The sequence below is a fragment of the Zonotrichia leucophrys genome, chromosome 4, assembly GCF_028769735.1.
Source record: "Zonotrichia leucophrys gambelii isolate GWCS_2022_RI chromosome 4, RI_Zleu_2.0, whole genome shotgun sequence".
Lineage (NCBI taxonomy): Eukaryota > Metazoa > Chordata > Aves > Passeriformes > Passerellidae > Zonotrichia > Zonotrichia leucophrys.
Genome location: NC_088173.1, coordinates 24507551 through 24523374, shown reverse-complemented (window position 1 = coordinate 24523374; position 15824 = coordinate 24507551). Strand labels below are relative to the sequence as shown.

General features: G+C 38.4%; 1 protein-coding gene across 15 annotated transcripts in view; it reads left to right on the top strand.

Moving 5' to 3' along the window:
• Positions 1-13257, top strand: part of TRIM2 (tripartite motif containing 2) — an 87720-nt gene extending 74463 nt beyond the window's left edge. For 14 of the 15 annotated variants that reach the window (XM_064710831.1, XM_064710830.1, XM_064710821.1 and 11 more), the window contains 4 exons: positions 3480-3660; positions 5294-5364; positions 7727-7867; positions 8862-13257. In XM_064710831.1, the coding sequence (XP_064566901.1) occupies positions 3480-3660; positions 5294-5364; positions 7727-7867; positions 8862-9014 (546 nt within the window). In that variant the 3' untranslated portion in view covers positions 9015-13257. The remainder of the gene's footprint in view (positions 1-3479; positions 3661-5293; positions 5365-7726; positions 7868-8861) is intronic. The other variant, XM_064710836.1, reaches the window with a different exon arrangement.
• The last annotated feature ends 2567 nt before the right edge of the window (positions 13258-15824 follow it).

The window sequence follows — 15824 nt, the reverse complement described above, 5'->3', positions numbered from 1 at the left end:
TGTATGATGACAAGCTTGTTATCAACCAAACAGGGCTCTGCAAGTCAAGTTAAGATCAAGTTTAGATAAGTGGGAAAAGATTAGAGGAAATATTTTATATGTCAGACTTCTTCCTTGTCTCACTAGTAGAATTAAGGAAAGAGCTGTCTGAAGCTGGTTCCATGTACCAATGGGAATGGGTAGTATGGTTAAATGGTCACAGTTGAATTTTGACAGTCAGATGAATGATAAATCCACTTATTGAGTGATATTGCAAAGTGTGACAAAGTTGTATCTCCTTAATAGAGAAGTTCTCAAACAGCAAAAGATGGTTTGTTGAAAGTTTTTAATTAATCCCTGACAATCTTGAACCTTTCAGACAGCAACAAGCATGGTAAAGTTAAACTTAGCCCTAACATGCTTACTTCTACAGTGGAAAAGTATTCATAAATTTTTATGTAGGCTAATCGGGTTTTTTTGTTTGTTTGTTTTTTTTTTTTTTTTTTTTTTTTTTTTTTTGTTTTGTTTTGTTTTGTTTTGTTTTTTTTTTTTACCTCTAGGAATATCCCCCAGTAGAATATTTTCCAACCTGGTAGGGTGACTTTATAAACACATGTTTGAAAACCAGTCTAAATTCCTTAGAGCCTATAAAATAAGGGACATAATGTCCCTGACTGAATTAAATTAAACACATTATTTGTATTAAGGGTTTACGTGATTCATTATACTGTATTCATTTCTAATGGAAAAAAAGCCTGAAAGTATTTCCATTCATACACTTAATGAGAGTGACTGAGTTTCATAATGTTCTGCTCTAAATAATCAAACCTATAATTCTAAGAAATTTTCTGAAATAAAAATATTCAAAGAATATGTTCAGCCAGATCCAGTAATGTGTCATCAGCATATTTTGATCTAAACTGGGAACAGATTTTTAGTAAAAAGCGTTGCAAGCTCTAGCTGGGCATACTTTATTGCTGCTTGCAAATTATATTTTAAACCGGGCCCAAGAGTAGTGATTTTTATTACTCTTCTCAGCACTGAGTGCCCATTAATGTAGTATATGATTTATTTGTTATATTTTTCCATATGTGTTTATATGGGCATTAAGACACTGTACTCATGAGTCTGAGTCATTTTCCTAGGAATCCTGGAAAGATGGTAAGGAGTGGTGCAATGCTCAAGCGGACAACCGCATGGCCATCCCAAAGGAAGGAGGGGAATATGATTTAATCACCCCAAAGGAAATACTTCTACAGATTTGCATTTGATTTATGATTTTGCTGCTTTGTCGTTATGCAAACTGAGTACATTTTGTAGGTCTGCTGATATCTTTCCCCTGGTGAACACAAAATAAATTTTAATAGTTTTTCCTGGGGATATTTTAGCATATTCAATTAGATAGATTTTGCCTAAATATTTTGCAGTTTCTAACAGTATATGTACAGGAACATAAAACTGACACAAGATTATTGCATGTTGGCTAAGCATAGTCTTGCAGCTGCAAGATTTGCTCCCTGGAATTTTCTTCACTGGAGACTGAAAAAAATTGTGTAGTGGCTTAGTAGCAGCCATCCTCAGGGTCCCCAGGTGGCTTTATTTTAGGATCAATCCTATTTTTTATCTGCAACCCCAATCCTACCTAAGAATGTACCATGCAATAGGAGCATGGGACTTAGTAAGGATAGGAGAGCTCCTTCTGTTTGCTTTGAAAACATCAGGGACATGAGGAAAATGAGTTAGGCAATGGATTTTCTCAATGCCTTGTAATCTGTCCCACAGCTACTCACCAATTGCAGGAGGGAGGGGAGAGCAGCAGAGAAGTCAGAAGTAGATGTGGTAGTTGTGAACATGGTTTAATGATAAATATGACAGTGTTAGGTTAATGCTTGGACTCAAGCCTAGAGGTCTTTTCCAACCTAAATGATTCTATGACTCCCAGCATTGCTGGTTTTAGGGGATGATCTGTCTTACTCTGCAAAGGCAGTAAGGTGAAAGATGGCCTTGTTTCATAAATAAGATGAACATCTTAGTATATATTTCATTTAAATTCCAATGCAAACAGAAAAGTATGTTCTTCACCAAGATATGAATTTCAGTTTGCAGGATGTGTCTGTCACAAATTACTATAGAATCTGAAAGTTCTGGAACTCATCATTTCAACAAAGCTTCTCTGGTGGACTCTCTGTCCAGTGCAGACTTTTGAAACCAGCCTGAATAAGTGCTTTCAAGTCTGTCTATCAATTAAAAAAAGGTCTATAAGCAGGATGCAAGTTGCTCCATTCCAACGCAAACAATTGAGTATTTACAACCTTTTTAAACGGAAAGGTCAAAAACCAACTGATTTTATGTAGATTAAAACAGTTTCTAGAATCCCAGCCTAAGAAAAAGCTGAATGGTGAAGAATGCAGAATGGATTGTGAGGTAATCCTAAGTCTTCTTGTATATGCCCAGGTAGCTCATGGTTTCTTTGAAGGCTTGGTCTCAATTTCTGCTTGCTCTGTTGCTTAGATCCTCTTTTAAGAATCCCTTCCTTTTAAACCTACCAAAGCATGCTTCTGGCATTTTTGGATTTGACAGCTCTCTAGCCTTTCCAAGTAATTTACTGTTATGAGATCCATCTCATCTCCACTGAACGTTTTTCCAGTGAAACACTGTATACAATTCCCCTCCTGTTGCTGATTATGCCGGCAGATGGTTTTGGTAGTCACAAGGCCTATTTAAAATTATGGAAATCATTTTATTTACCTAAGACAGGACAGGAATAAGCTTTGATTTGTTTAGTGTTTCAAAGATTGCTTCATTTGCTGTTTGGCAACATGATCCTCTCCCCTTTGCAGTTTTCAGCCGACACTTCATGAGTCTAAGCAGCAAGTGGAGCAATCTCATGTGGAATCTGGTGGAAGATAGAGAGGTTAGCCTGAGCTTTAGCTCTGCTCAGATTTTTCTGAGAGCACTCAGAAGGTGCTGTTGTTTTACTAGCCCAAGAAAGGCAACAGAGGACATCATAGCCTACATCCCACCCAGCCCTGATGCTCCAAGAACTCTGACTTCTTTGATGCAGGCAGTGATAAAGATGTCTCCTGTCCATCAAGGTGGTTGTTGGACTCAGAAACAGCACACAATGGGAGATAGAAGTCCTTTCTGCTTGTCTGCCTATCCTGCTGCTACCCTAATGCTGGATATACAGACATTTCTGACAGGTTTATCAAGTCACACACAAATCTGATGACTGTATTTCTTATGACTTATATATTTGGATTCAGTTGCTGAGGTGGCAGATTTTTCAGTCTAGAAAAGACATACAGAAAGCACACTATTTTCAACTGAAGAAAAAAATCATGAAGTACATGGTAAGAGCTGATAATAACTATTGTTTCCAACTTCTGATTAAGAAAAGCCTCTCTGTTCTACTCTGTGCCTGTAATACAAGCTTTAAACAGTACTAACTAATTTCTATTGTGCCAACATATTTTCCTGTTTTGTGTTTTCCCATTTAGGCCAAAATTGGGTCTGGAAAGCTCATGGGCCCCAAAGGTGTTTCGGTGGATCGTAATGGACACATCATTGTGGTGGACAATAAAGCATGCTGTGTCTTCATCTTCCAGCCAAATGGCAAAATAGTCACCAGGTTCGGAAGTCGAGGAAATGGTGACAAGCAGTTTGCAGGTACACTTGATGGTAATATGTAAATCCCCTTTTCTTGCCTCTTCTGCTCACATTTGCATGATGTTTGAGCATGTTGAAGATGCTGTATCCTACCCCTTTATCCTCCAGGGGAGAGGTTCTGCTAGACATACAGCTCCTATTTGCTTGATTGCTCAGGCAGACTGCAACATCTGTTCTGCTAATGTAATTGTAACCAGATTGTTTCATCTACCTCCCTATGCCTGGAAACATTTCAGATCAGTGACCCAAGAAAGACTGATCTTAACTAGTGTTTTATAAGTGCTTTGTAATTGCCACACTAAGCTGTTCAGCACAATCAACTCAGATGCTGTGCTTTGTGTTTCCAGTCATCAGACACACAAACCCCAATGCCCTAAATAGTATCTCTTAGAAAATGAGTGTAATGGGGTAGTGTTAAGATTGAGATCAGGAAGGCAGAGTTATGGAATAGCCAGTGTAAGTTTGGGGAAATTGCCATTTATACTCAACTGACTGCTTGCACATGCTGTCTTTCAAGTAGAACATGCGTTTAAGTTTAAAAAACAGAACAACCCCATTGATATATTTTAAGTGAATAGGCATTCTTTCAAAATTTGAAATGAAGTTGCCAAATTAGGTATGCAGGTCGTTTTACAGGTGTTGGGTCATTTTTAGTATGTAGGTTCATTGGTCTGATGTTTTGACTGGTTCACAGTGAAAGGCAGGAATAACATCAATGTGTTTTTATCCTATGATCTCTTGCAATGTGTTATGGCATAATATATATAATTTATGAGAGCTTGTGCTCTAACACAGCTAAATTTTCTGGGTATCTCAATTTCTTTTCATTTGAAAATTTGCAAAAACATGTCCTGAAAATAAGTAGGCAAATACTTTCTAACAGTGCATTTGAGAAATATATCACCTCTTCTGGCTGATAGGCTACAGAAAACAAGTAAGTTGACAATAATTTAATGTTTTCATTGCAAAATTTTTCACTTTTGTTATAGTTTACCCTGATATACTGTGAAAACTGAAACTGAGTTTTGTTCTCTTTAATAACGCAAAATAGTGCCAAGTGTTTTAATTTGGGTACTTGCCTGTTTTCAAACTACCATTTGTTTTTTACTCAAATTTTAATACCCAATCTAAAGCAAAAAATGCCCTTTTTTCCCTGACAGTGGTCTTCTAAGTAACTTTTTTATTTACCCTAAAACTTGTTAGCTCAAATGCTTGTAAGATGTGAACACACAGAGCATAAAATACTTCAATTAAGAATTTACAGGAACGTTTCTGATGAAAATTTTCAGTGTATGCACAACTTTACGCTTAAGCACTTCATGTTTTGTCTTGTTAATAAGCCCATAAATCTCTGCATAGTCATATGTATACAAGAGAGGGAGAAATCAACAATGCTTATTGGGAACAATAACAACTGACAACTGGTTGAAAAAGAAATTATTTGTGTTTACAAAAAGCATGCTGAGCTTTTAAAGAAACCATGAAGTAAAATTACTCTTAATTTGAAATTGGTATTCCCACTTGTACTACTGTTGCTCAGAGGCCAAACATAACACGCTGGCAGGCTGATTTTTTTTTTTTTTATTTACCCATATTTTTTATTTTAATGGTATTACTATTTTTTTCCTCTTTTTCTGCATTGCAGGTCCTCATTTTGCAGCTGTAAACAGCAACAATGAAATTATCATTACAGATTTTCATAACCATTCTGTCAAGGTACTGTCAATGGCAACTTTCCAAGTTGCCACTTTAATTTTATTATGATATTTTTTTGGGGAAAGAACGTATTGTTAAAACCAAAGAGATCACATTCCATATAAGGAGTGTGATATAGCTCTGCTATAGAGACAGCATTTTCAGAGAACTCTGCATGCAGTGCATCACTTAGTGAAGATATAGTCCATTGCCTTTGGTGTCACTATAATGGTGTCTAACACAATTGCTTAAACATAGGTTGTATCTGAAATGAATAATTTCAACTTTACTTAATTTTAGTAGCCCTCTGCCAAACGTGTTAATGACCCTGTGTTCTGTCTTTTAAAAGTCTGACTTTTGAATTTCCCAGTAAAAGCTTTCCACAGTTCTAGTTGTAAAATTATAGCAAAGTAAAGATACATTACAGTCTTTAAATTCCATCCTATAAGCTTTAAGATTACTGGACCCATTTTACAACCTGATTCTCTTAAGACCCATGTTCCTATTGGTCTTTATTCAGTGCCTCCTGCACTGGGCAAACTGGCCACTAGTCTGTACACCCATGGCAATTCCTGACTCTCAGCCTGTTGAAGTCATGGTATGATAGGAAGTTTATTTGTTTGTCCCAGTAATAGACCAGACCAAGGAAACATGCTGAGTTGTGTTGGCAAATGTCTATGAAGGAGACACAGGCCACTTCAGAAATGCCTCACCTGTGTGTGATTGTTCTCAGGCATTCCCTTTCCCACACTTCCTGCGTGTGCTCTTGTGCCCTCCCTCTACAGGAGAGAGCAGCAGGAGGACAGAGGCAGGATGCTGTTCTACCTGGGCTCTCAGGACAGGTGTGTCAGTCCCACACACCAACAAAATAAAGTCCCTGGCATTTCATCTAATGCCTGTTTTGACTGAACATATAGTTGAACCCTCAGTCTAGGTCTTCACTATTTCTAATTGAAAAAATAAATGTTATGTATTCACCTGAAATTGGAGGTTGCTGCCTGAGCATAGACACCTTTGTGTCCTGAGCAGTGCTGAATCACCGAGGTCTGGAATAGCAGCCTTGCTTGCGCATCCTTTTGCAATTGGTGAGGAAGCAGCAGCTCGTGGTTTGGATTACAACACAAAAACCAAGACTGCTGCAGGAGCCCTAAAGCAGCAGGAGGCCTGTGACTTCATAAATTACCTCTCCACGAGCAAGGTTTGCCTGGTAACAAGAATGCCTGGAGAGGCTTAACAGCAAGGGGCAAACTGAAATGAAAAAAAGAAAGTGAAGAAATGTAAGAAGTGTGGCATCCTAGAGGATTTATAATTATTACATTTCTAATGAGAACAGAGTGTCCCATCTGTCTCTGGTGTGACTCAATGGGATACAAATGTTACTTGTTACAATTTGGTACTAACCAGAATAGATTCTTATTTCTGTAGTGTTCTCTAAATTGGTACATATAACTGGTGACACTCTGGAGAGTTTATAAGCTGAGAGCAGAGAGTACATCTTCTTTTAAACAATAAATGATAAATAACTAAATAAATTAATTTCATTCTTATGAGTCCCAAAAGCTGCTTTCTGCCACCAGTGTATTGAATTAAACAAGCTCACTCAGCAACATTTTTCTCTTGTCCCCATTAACCTTCAAGGATGTTCCTTCCCTCAGGCATCTTTTAGGGAAAATCCTGTGCAATGTAGGCTTCTCTCTCATTTGGTCACTTTAGCGCAGGGAGAGAGCAATATATCTTTGTCTATTTTTTCATTAGTTGGCTTTTTTTTATTATTATTTTATTTAATCCTCTGAGGCACTAACTTGGTACTTCATTAATTTCCTCCCCCAAAATGTTTTTTTCTCTGTTCACTGTGGGTGTTTGAGAACACAATAATTCCCTGACGTCTTCCACCTTCCAGCCACAGTCAGTCTCTAAGAACTCAGCTGGGCCTTGTGCTGTAGCTGGGCCTGGATCCAAAATGGATGAAAATATTTTAGAGATGGCTGTGGATGGTGTAAATGACGCATTTTGTATCTTGTTTGGTCCCATTGGTGCATCCAGGTCGCTGACAGAATAGTCATTGATCAGCTCCATCTTTCTGCTGTCTAAACCTGTTACCATCACAGAGAATTCAGTTGCTGACCTGTCTGCAGAGAGCAGCATGCCATCATTTGCAATGTGTGTTAGATTATGGAAGCAGAGAAGAGAGCATCTGCTCCATTGTGTTTTAGTTCCAAAGAAACAAAGCACCCAGTGCTGCATCTGTATTCAGCTCTTTTCAGTTCAAGATGCACAAGCTGCAGAAGAATACTGGGGCCCTTTGCCTCCATGTCTGAGATTAATCAGATCTTATAATTCTTGATATCATGCCATATTTAGGTTGTTGTTTTAACCCATACAGGTCTTTAACCAGGAGGGAGAGTTCATGCTGAAGTTTGGATCAAATGGAGAAGGAAATGGGCAATTTAATGCACCAACTGGAGTAGCAGTAGATTCTAATGGAAATATTATCGTAGCAGATTGGGGAAACAGCCGAATACAGGTAAAATTTCTCTATTTCAAAGGTGCTTGATTAAAAAAACTAATGGGTTGCTAACTCTGGCCTTCAGACTGCCCAAGAAACACCATCAGCATTAGAAGTGATGTGGTTTCTCACACCATCCTTTATATGCCTCATTGTCCACTTTCAGACCTGGTGGTGTTACACTGTGAGCTTTTCAGTGTGGCTGCTGGCAGCTCTGATGGCCATGGTGACCAAGGATTTTGGTGCCAAGTAGTTCCCCAAAAGTTTCTTGATGACTTAGGAGACTTGCAAGCATTGCTGAGATTATAGTAATTTATAATCACCATAACAGAAGATCAGAGACATAGTGGAAAATATGAAAAAGCAAATGAGCTGAATGCAGCAGATCTTTATCATCTTTTTTAAACATTGAGAAATTATTCTGCTTTCAAGTTATGAGAGTTGCAGTCTTTTTAAGTGCTAATCATAAGGTCTTCCTGTTTGCCAAAGAATACCTAATAAATAAGTGTATATATTATTTCCACTGACTATAAAACTGAGGGAGCTGCTTATGAGTTGTTCTCAGGGAGCACTCTCAACAGGGTAAACAAATTCCTGGTTTTCTCTGTGTGGGAACCTAAGAATCAGGCTAGCCGCAACAGTGATATATGTTAGGAAAACAAGGTGTTGGTTGAGTTCCCAATTAAGTTTGATTTATTGAAGTTGACTATTTTTAGAACAGGAACAGCTGAGGTTCTTATTTTTTATTACTATTCTTTTATTGTGTGTTAAATCTTGCCAAAGATTCTGGTGGCTATAATTAGTTCTTTTTAATAAGAACATACATTTGTATATAAACTTGCATATTATGAGATAACAGATTTTGCCCTTGTTTTTTCTATTGTATGTCCACTGTTTCAGAAATTAGAAGTATAACAGTATAAGAGAGACTTATAAGACAGCAGACTACTTTGTGTCCGCTACTTTCCTTTTTTATTCATAACATTTATTCTGTGCTTTCTCACCCTCAAAGGTTTTTGATGGAAGTGGATCATTTTTATCCTACATTAACACCTCTGCTGACCCCCTTTATGGTCCCCAAGGTCTGGCTCTTACTTCGGATGGCCACGTTGTAGTTGCAGACTCTGGAAATCACTGCTTCAAGGTCTACCGATACTTACAGTAGCAACGAGCTCTGGAGCTGGATAATCACCCACCCTTAAGAAAAGACTTGTCCTAGAGATCCAGTGCCGGATATCTCCTATTTTGTGTTTATTTTTAATAACAAAGGAGTCTCTTATGGACTTCTTGTGATTATTTCCAATCTTACCTTGTTTACATAGGACTTGCACCTCTTATGTTTCTCACTGAACTTTTTCTTGTGTTAATAAAAAAATCCTCTGTAACTGAATTCATAAAGACAATGTGAAATTAAACACAAACTGCATCCTATGAAACTGGAATTAACTAATAAGGCAAAAATTAGAAGTTTGGGAAAAGTCCCCAAAGCTTTTTGATGACTGCGAAGGATAGCTCCTGCTCAGAGCTTCCAAATTTAAAGAAGTATCATTCTTACACGTTATTTAACCCGGGGGTGACTCTGGGAATCTTCTAGATCTCATGATCATGGTAGGTATTACACTTCTAACATTCTTCAGTCTTACTGTGTAGAACAAGTAGGTCCTTTTAGTATAAGGTTAAGTCTCACAAAATCCGTCTAGCTCTAACCGTCAACACAGCTCAGTGTTTAGCACTATGAGAATCAATGCAAATTCCCTGCTCATGTGGAATTAATGAAGGATTGTTTCGTGCGGCCGTTGTTCACTCTTCCTCTCGCTCAATGTGCAGGAAGGACTTTGCAGAGACCTGACATTTCTAAAGCTCTGGAAAAACTTAATTGTAGCGATACATTAGTGGGAGAGGAATTTTCTGTATAACCACAGACCTTCTGACACCAAACTAGTTCATTAGGATCAGGGTTATTACAATGTCAAGTCAATTAACCTAATGTGTGCCACTCTTTCGTACGTGTTCATTGCCATGTTTCCTTACGGCAACTCATTGTATTAACCTCTAAAATAAGATGCAGCTTCACACAGGACAGAAAGCCAGAGACGTACCCTGTGGAGGACCTACGTTATACAACCAAAGGAACTGTGGTAAACAGAGGTTGTATAGGAAAGCCAAGGGTTACCAAAGCTATTTGTTTTTATGTGAGAAAAAATACGTTACAAATAAAAATGAATTTGAACCAATTCCTGAAGTCCTTCATCAAAGGGAATTTTGTTAGAGGACGAAACAAGGACTGTGAGATTTGTTCCAATTTGTTTGTATGTATGTATGTATGTATGACTGATTGACATAAAAATTAAAAAAAAGTAAATGTGGGTTATTTCAGCAAACTGGAATGTATGTATGATATTTGACAATGGCAGTACTCTGAAAAATGACCTTTCTTCCTCTGCCAGATCTCTCTGCTGTGTTCTTTGTTGAAGTGTTAATTTAACTGGAAATGCTTACAGGCATGGTTCTGTTTTTAATGTTTGGTTTGTTGGGGGTTTTTAAAGTATGACCTTGTCCTTTCTAAAGTAGCATTGGCTTTATTCTTATTTCTATATCCAGTGGTCAAAGGTTGAATTGCTACTGTAGCCTGATATAGATGGAGTGGTGCTCCCTGTCAGGTGTTGCCTGAGGAACTGTGAGCTTGCTGCCAATGCCTACAATGGCCTGGGAAGTGCTGTCTTTCCTTTCTCATTTTTAGGGCCTTGAAACAAAAGGGCATTGGGTCACAAACAAGGGAGTATTTTAAGCATGTTTGCAAAATGGAAAGAAATCTTTGATAAAATTTCTTGTTATAAGCATTTGTCTTATTTCTAAAACGTAAGGTGGTTGTTTCGATAAATTTGAGAAAAACGAATGGTTTTTTTTCTAAACTTGCATTTGACTTGTAAAAATACAGACCCCAAGGTTCTTAAATGGGGGGTTTGTCTGGTTTTTAATTACTGTTTCCTGAAGATATTTCCTCTTCTTTCCTTTGTTTAGTTTTTGCACATAGAATCAATTCAAAATTTCTCGTGCAAATACAAGTTTCTTTATTTCATTGGAATAAATATTTTGTGCATGAAGCTTAAGGACTGTATAACGAAGCTAAGAAACTGGTGGTAACATTTATGAATATTAAAACTCACATTTGTTATTACTAAGAGAACAAAATATCCTCTGCTTGAACTGAGTTTGTCCTAAAATTCTGAAGATGGTATCTCGATCATTACAAATAAACTGTCCTATCAAAATTTAACAAAGCTGTAGATCAGAATTTCATTCTAAGTGTCCTTATAACACTTTCTGACATTGGAAGACCCTTAAATAGCACATCAGTGAAGAAAAGGCATTTGAACTGTATTTAGTAATAAAGAGAAGGGGTTGTGATAAAGGGATTGAGATAAAGACTTTTAAAAATGTGCTGTGGCTGTCAGTTATCACACTTAGTTCCGAATATGGATTTTTAGAATACAATTTTACTAAGCTTACATGTTTACCCCTCAGAAAACATTGCCAAATCCTCTGTTGTCAGGTACTTTGAGAAGCATGACAATCAGATCCTAACCCATATAGCAAAATAGATACTTAAGACTGTGCTATTTCATGTATACACTTTCCTTCAAAAGCTTTTCAGTCCTTTGGTCCAGCATTGCTTAGTAGGATTTTAGATAACCCTTGCGAACCCAGTGCATCCTGATGAAATAAGTGAATTCTGCACATAACCCTCCTCACAACCCAGCTCAAAGCTATTAGGAGTTTTGTGGATTTTTTCTTAAAATTGAGTAGTTTTTTGGATTTTCAGACATTATCAGCAGAGCAGCACCTAAAGAATGTCATGAATTTGAAGTTATTTCTGATAGCAAATGCTGTCAACTTCAAATTTAGTGGCATAGGACATTCCCTTCCAAGGTCTGACCTTATCTGCCTGGCACCGGGAAACTGAGAAACACATTGCTTTTGCGGTGCTTCTAAGCCAATTTCGCTAAAATGCTTGGCTTACAAACCTTACAAAGACCAACCAAAGCAGAAATTCTGCACTTAAAAGCTGGCAGACTTTTTTTCTCATCCAATTAAGGGAAGGTCAGAATTGCACTACGTGATTTGCTGAGTTGTTAGCATTTATTAAAGGCTTTACAGGCATGCTGCTGCCAGATTTCAGGTATAACCAAATGTCCCCTTGACTTCCCTGGAATGCTAATTGAGTAGCAGCACAGCATGAATGGTGAAAATATGTGCTTCATTTAACAAATCTTCAACTCAAAAGTAATCTCAAAAGGTTATTAGATCTTGTGTCATATAGAGCATTTTAGGACAAACTAGCCAACTGCATTTTCATTGTTCAGTGAATAGAATAAAAAGATCTGTTCAGATAAATACAACATAAACAATAGAAGAGTTTTGCATAGGCTAAACCAGCACCAATGTACTGAAAAATAAAAGGAAAATGGTTTAGGCAAGCAATTGCCTCATGGAGTGCTACTTATTAGTAAATGCTCATCTGTTCTGTAAAAGCTAGAGGGTTTTTGATTTTATGTCAATATTTTTTATAATAAGGATCTAGTGTTGCCATAATGAGAACTATAAGTGCCCAATAAGTTGTGTTTTGTTATAAAGAAATGACCTTCAGTTGTGGGAGACAGCTTGTTATGAAATCATGATGTAAAGTCAAACTTTTCTTCAAGAATTCAAGCAGCAATTGTCTGACCTGTTTGTAGAAAGTGTACAAAAAGCATTTGTACTATGGAGTGGCAAGGTTCCTAACAGGTCATTGTATTTCTGACGAATGTACAGCACTTCAGTCGATGTTTGTGAGCAACACAGCCTTAACCCTGACACTTTTTCTTTGGCTTTATGACACGGGAATGTTCCCTAAGTTGTGTGTTGTATGGCAGCAGCCCCTGATAGAAATCTCTACCAGCTGATATGCTGCAGCTTTCCAGTTCTAGGAGTGTTTCCAGTTCTTTTTTCCATGTTTTTTTAAAACGTTTTTGTACATTCCATCTTTGTAATATATGTTTTGTGTATATGTAAGCCTTGTACTCTCTTGACACTCATAATGAAATATTCTTCTCACATGTTTTTTTGTTGTCGATGATGATGGTTTTGTTTGTGTTTTTTTTTAATCCCTATGACGCTAAATACAGACTTTTTCTCCTTAAGGTCAAGGATGAAAGATGCACATCAAAGTGTTTGTGTGTGCGTGCGTGCGTCCGTGCGTGTGTGTGTGTGTGTAGTTTTAGCTTCCTGTGTGCCATGGTATTCATAATGCTTTAGCTGACAAAAAAAATTACTCTGTCTTGAAAATGTAGGAAAACCAGAGTCAAATGTGTACCTTTACCACGCACAAAAATTTCAAATAATAAAAATAAAGCTTGTTTCCTCTGTTATTTTCATGGTTGAGGATTTATTTTTCATATGTCTCATGCTCACTTGTCCCTAAAAGTAACCCCATAATGCAGGAAGACAGCTAATTTTTTCCAGTTTTCTTCCCTGACACCACAGGTCACAAGCTAAGGAAACTGATTTTTTCATGGGTGTTAAATTTTTTATGTTGACACAGAGGAAAGACGGACTTGAGTTGTTCTTGAGAAGAAGGTGCAGAGTTGGAACTTCCTTGTTCCTCTCTTTTTTCCTCAGTACGGAAATCAAAATTAAGATTTTCATTGGTGGCAGTAAGATTAAGAGCTGTAAGCTTTTCTGCTTGCATCACAGAAGAACACAGTATCTTTTAGCTGAGGTGTGATATAATCTTTCAACAGTCTGTTGCAGAAAACCAAAATAAATTATTGTGGGGAACAGAAAATTTGCCTTAGGAGTTCAGTCTTACTCTGTTCCTGTAAGAACAAATTTCCAGCTTGTATTAACTTCAATTTCTCATAGTACCTATGTCTTCTTGGTCACTGGTGAACTCTCCAAACTGGAATAATTTGAGAACTCAGTGTGACTGGGAACTTGCTCACGAAGTAAGACAGAATCTTCAGATGCATCATTTGGCTTGGATGCAGCCTCAATGGAGGGGACTAGCAGGGTCGGTGAAACCCCCAGTGATGAGTGTTTGCTCAGTGGCAGGACAGTCAGAAATGAGACAGCTGAAATACTGAGCAGCTCTCCATTTTTGTGGCTCTTTCCCCCAAACCCTCTAGAGGAATATGTGTTTTATTCTTTCTTGCAAGTCACAGGGAGTGTCAGCAGCCATGTTTCGAGGCCTCATTTTTCTCCTAAAGACAAACTTAGTACAATGCAATGGATCAGTTTTGATTTTCTGTCAGTCTCCAGATGAATACACGCTCATAGACTCTTGGTGCTGAATGTACTTGTCTATCTGCCCTGAAATTCAGATGATTACCAAAGGCTTTATTTGTTTGCCAGCTAAAAGAACATCACATCTTGAAGCCGAGCAGTGTTGGATTGACTTTCAGAGTTGCAGAGCACTTGTTCCTTCCCATGTCAAAAAAGATTATGAAGAAGAGAAGCAATAGCACAGGATTTCCTGAAACCAGTGGGCTTAGTAGGTAAGATGCTTGTTACATTCCAAATCTTTTCTTATTGATAGGCTAGAAATGTTTTCTGTTCCCTGGATTACTACAGCAGAGGCTCTTCATCACTGAGCAAAATCAGACAGACAGGTTGAACACTAATACCAGAGAACACTTTTGTTTACCAGAAAATATCTGCAGTAAATGATCAACTTCCTCTTTGACCCTCTTGTGGTACTTATTAAAATACCTACATGAGGCAGGAGAATCTTTCAGGAGTTCTGTAAATAGGACTAGAGAATCCAGTCTCACCAACGAGTAACAATGTCAGGGAGAACAGGGCCAAAGTAGCTAAAGGAGCAGGTACTTTGGGCAGCCACCCTTAGCCAGGCTTTCTCTCTTTAGACTGGTACCCCTTAACATACCACTGCACATTCAAAAACGTTTCCTTGCTCCTTAGCCTGACATTGTCTCACCTCCAGCTGTGCTGCTCTGCAGTTAACTCTCCCCACAGTTTTACTGATAGTTCATGTGAATGCTCCCTAATTTGGACCAGACTGAACTATCTCAGTGGAGTGGAACAGTCAATGTCATTTCTGTGGACAGATGTTCTCCCTAGGCAGACCCCAGCTGTGGTGGTAGAGGAGATACCCAGCACTTGCTGCTCATTGCTACATGCAGTTGAAGGCTGCTGCCCTCAGGTTTGTTCTGAGCTAGGCACATGAATGCCTTGTTCCTTCAGAGAAATGCCTTGTGACCAAAATCCTATTGTTTGAGCTACTCACCTCGAGGATAATCGTAACGCTCACTTCTGCCTGGCAAAGTGTGGGAGCAGCAACTTTTGGGGGAGGGCCAGCTAGCATTTCTCACCAAGGGTTTTTCACTCAAGGGTTAAATGTTTGTAGGGAGAACATCTGCTTACAGTCCAAAAGCTCATTCAAGGATGAAATGAGGCAGCAGATGCTGCAGACTGGCCGGTATGGGATACTCATGGATCATATTGCTTCTGGATGTGTGGCCATGGCCCATGACAGACTGCTTGGACCCCAGAGAGTTGGTATCACCCCCCAGGGGTGAGCATCTCCTTGTCCTGCAAGCTCTACTGCTCTCAGTCATACAGGTGCTGTGGGAGGCAGCCACAGGACTCAAAAGGCTTGCTCTTACCCTTCTAGAAATAAACTGATCTGCTGTTGGAAAAGAATGAGAAGAACATGTCTTGACAAACAAACTGTGGGGCTGATACATAGATAAGGCCAGATACAGCAAGGTGAAAGAAGCAATGGGAGAAGCCATAAATTCCATAGGAATTCCACTAATTGACACAGACTGTTACTCACTCAAGACTCCACTAAATCTCTGGATTTAGAGAAAAAACCCAGAGACACAAAGAAAAAGAAAAATGGGAGTGGGGTTATACATTAGAAGGCGTATTAGGTGTTTCAGGGAGTCTGTAAGTCTCAAGTTCCTCAGCCAGTGTG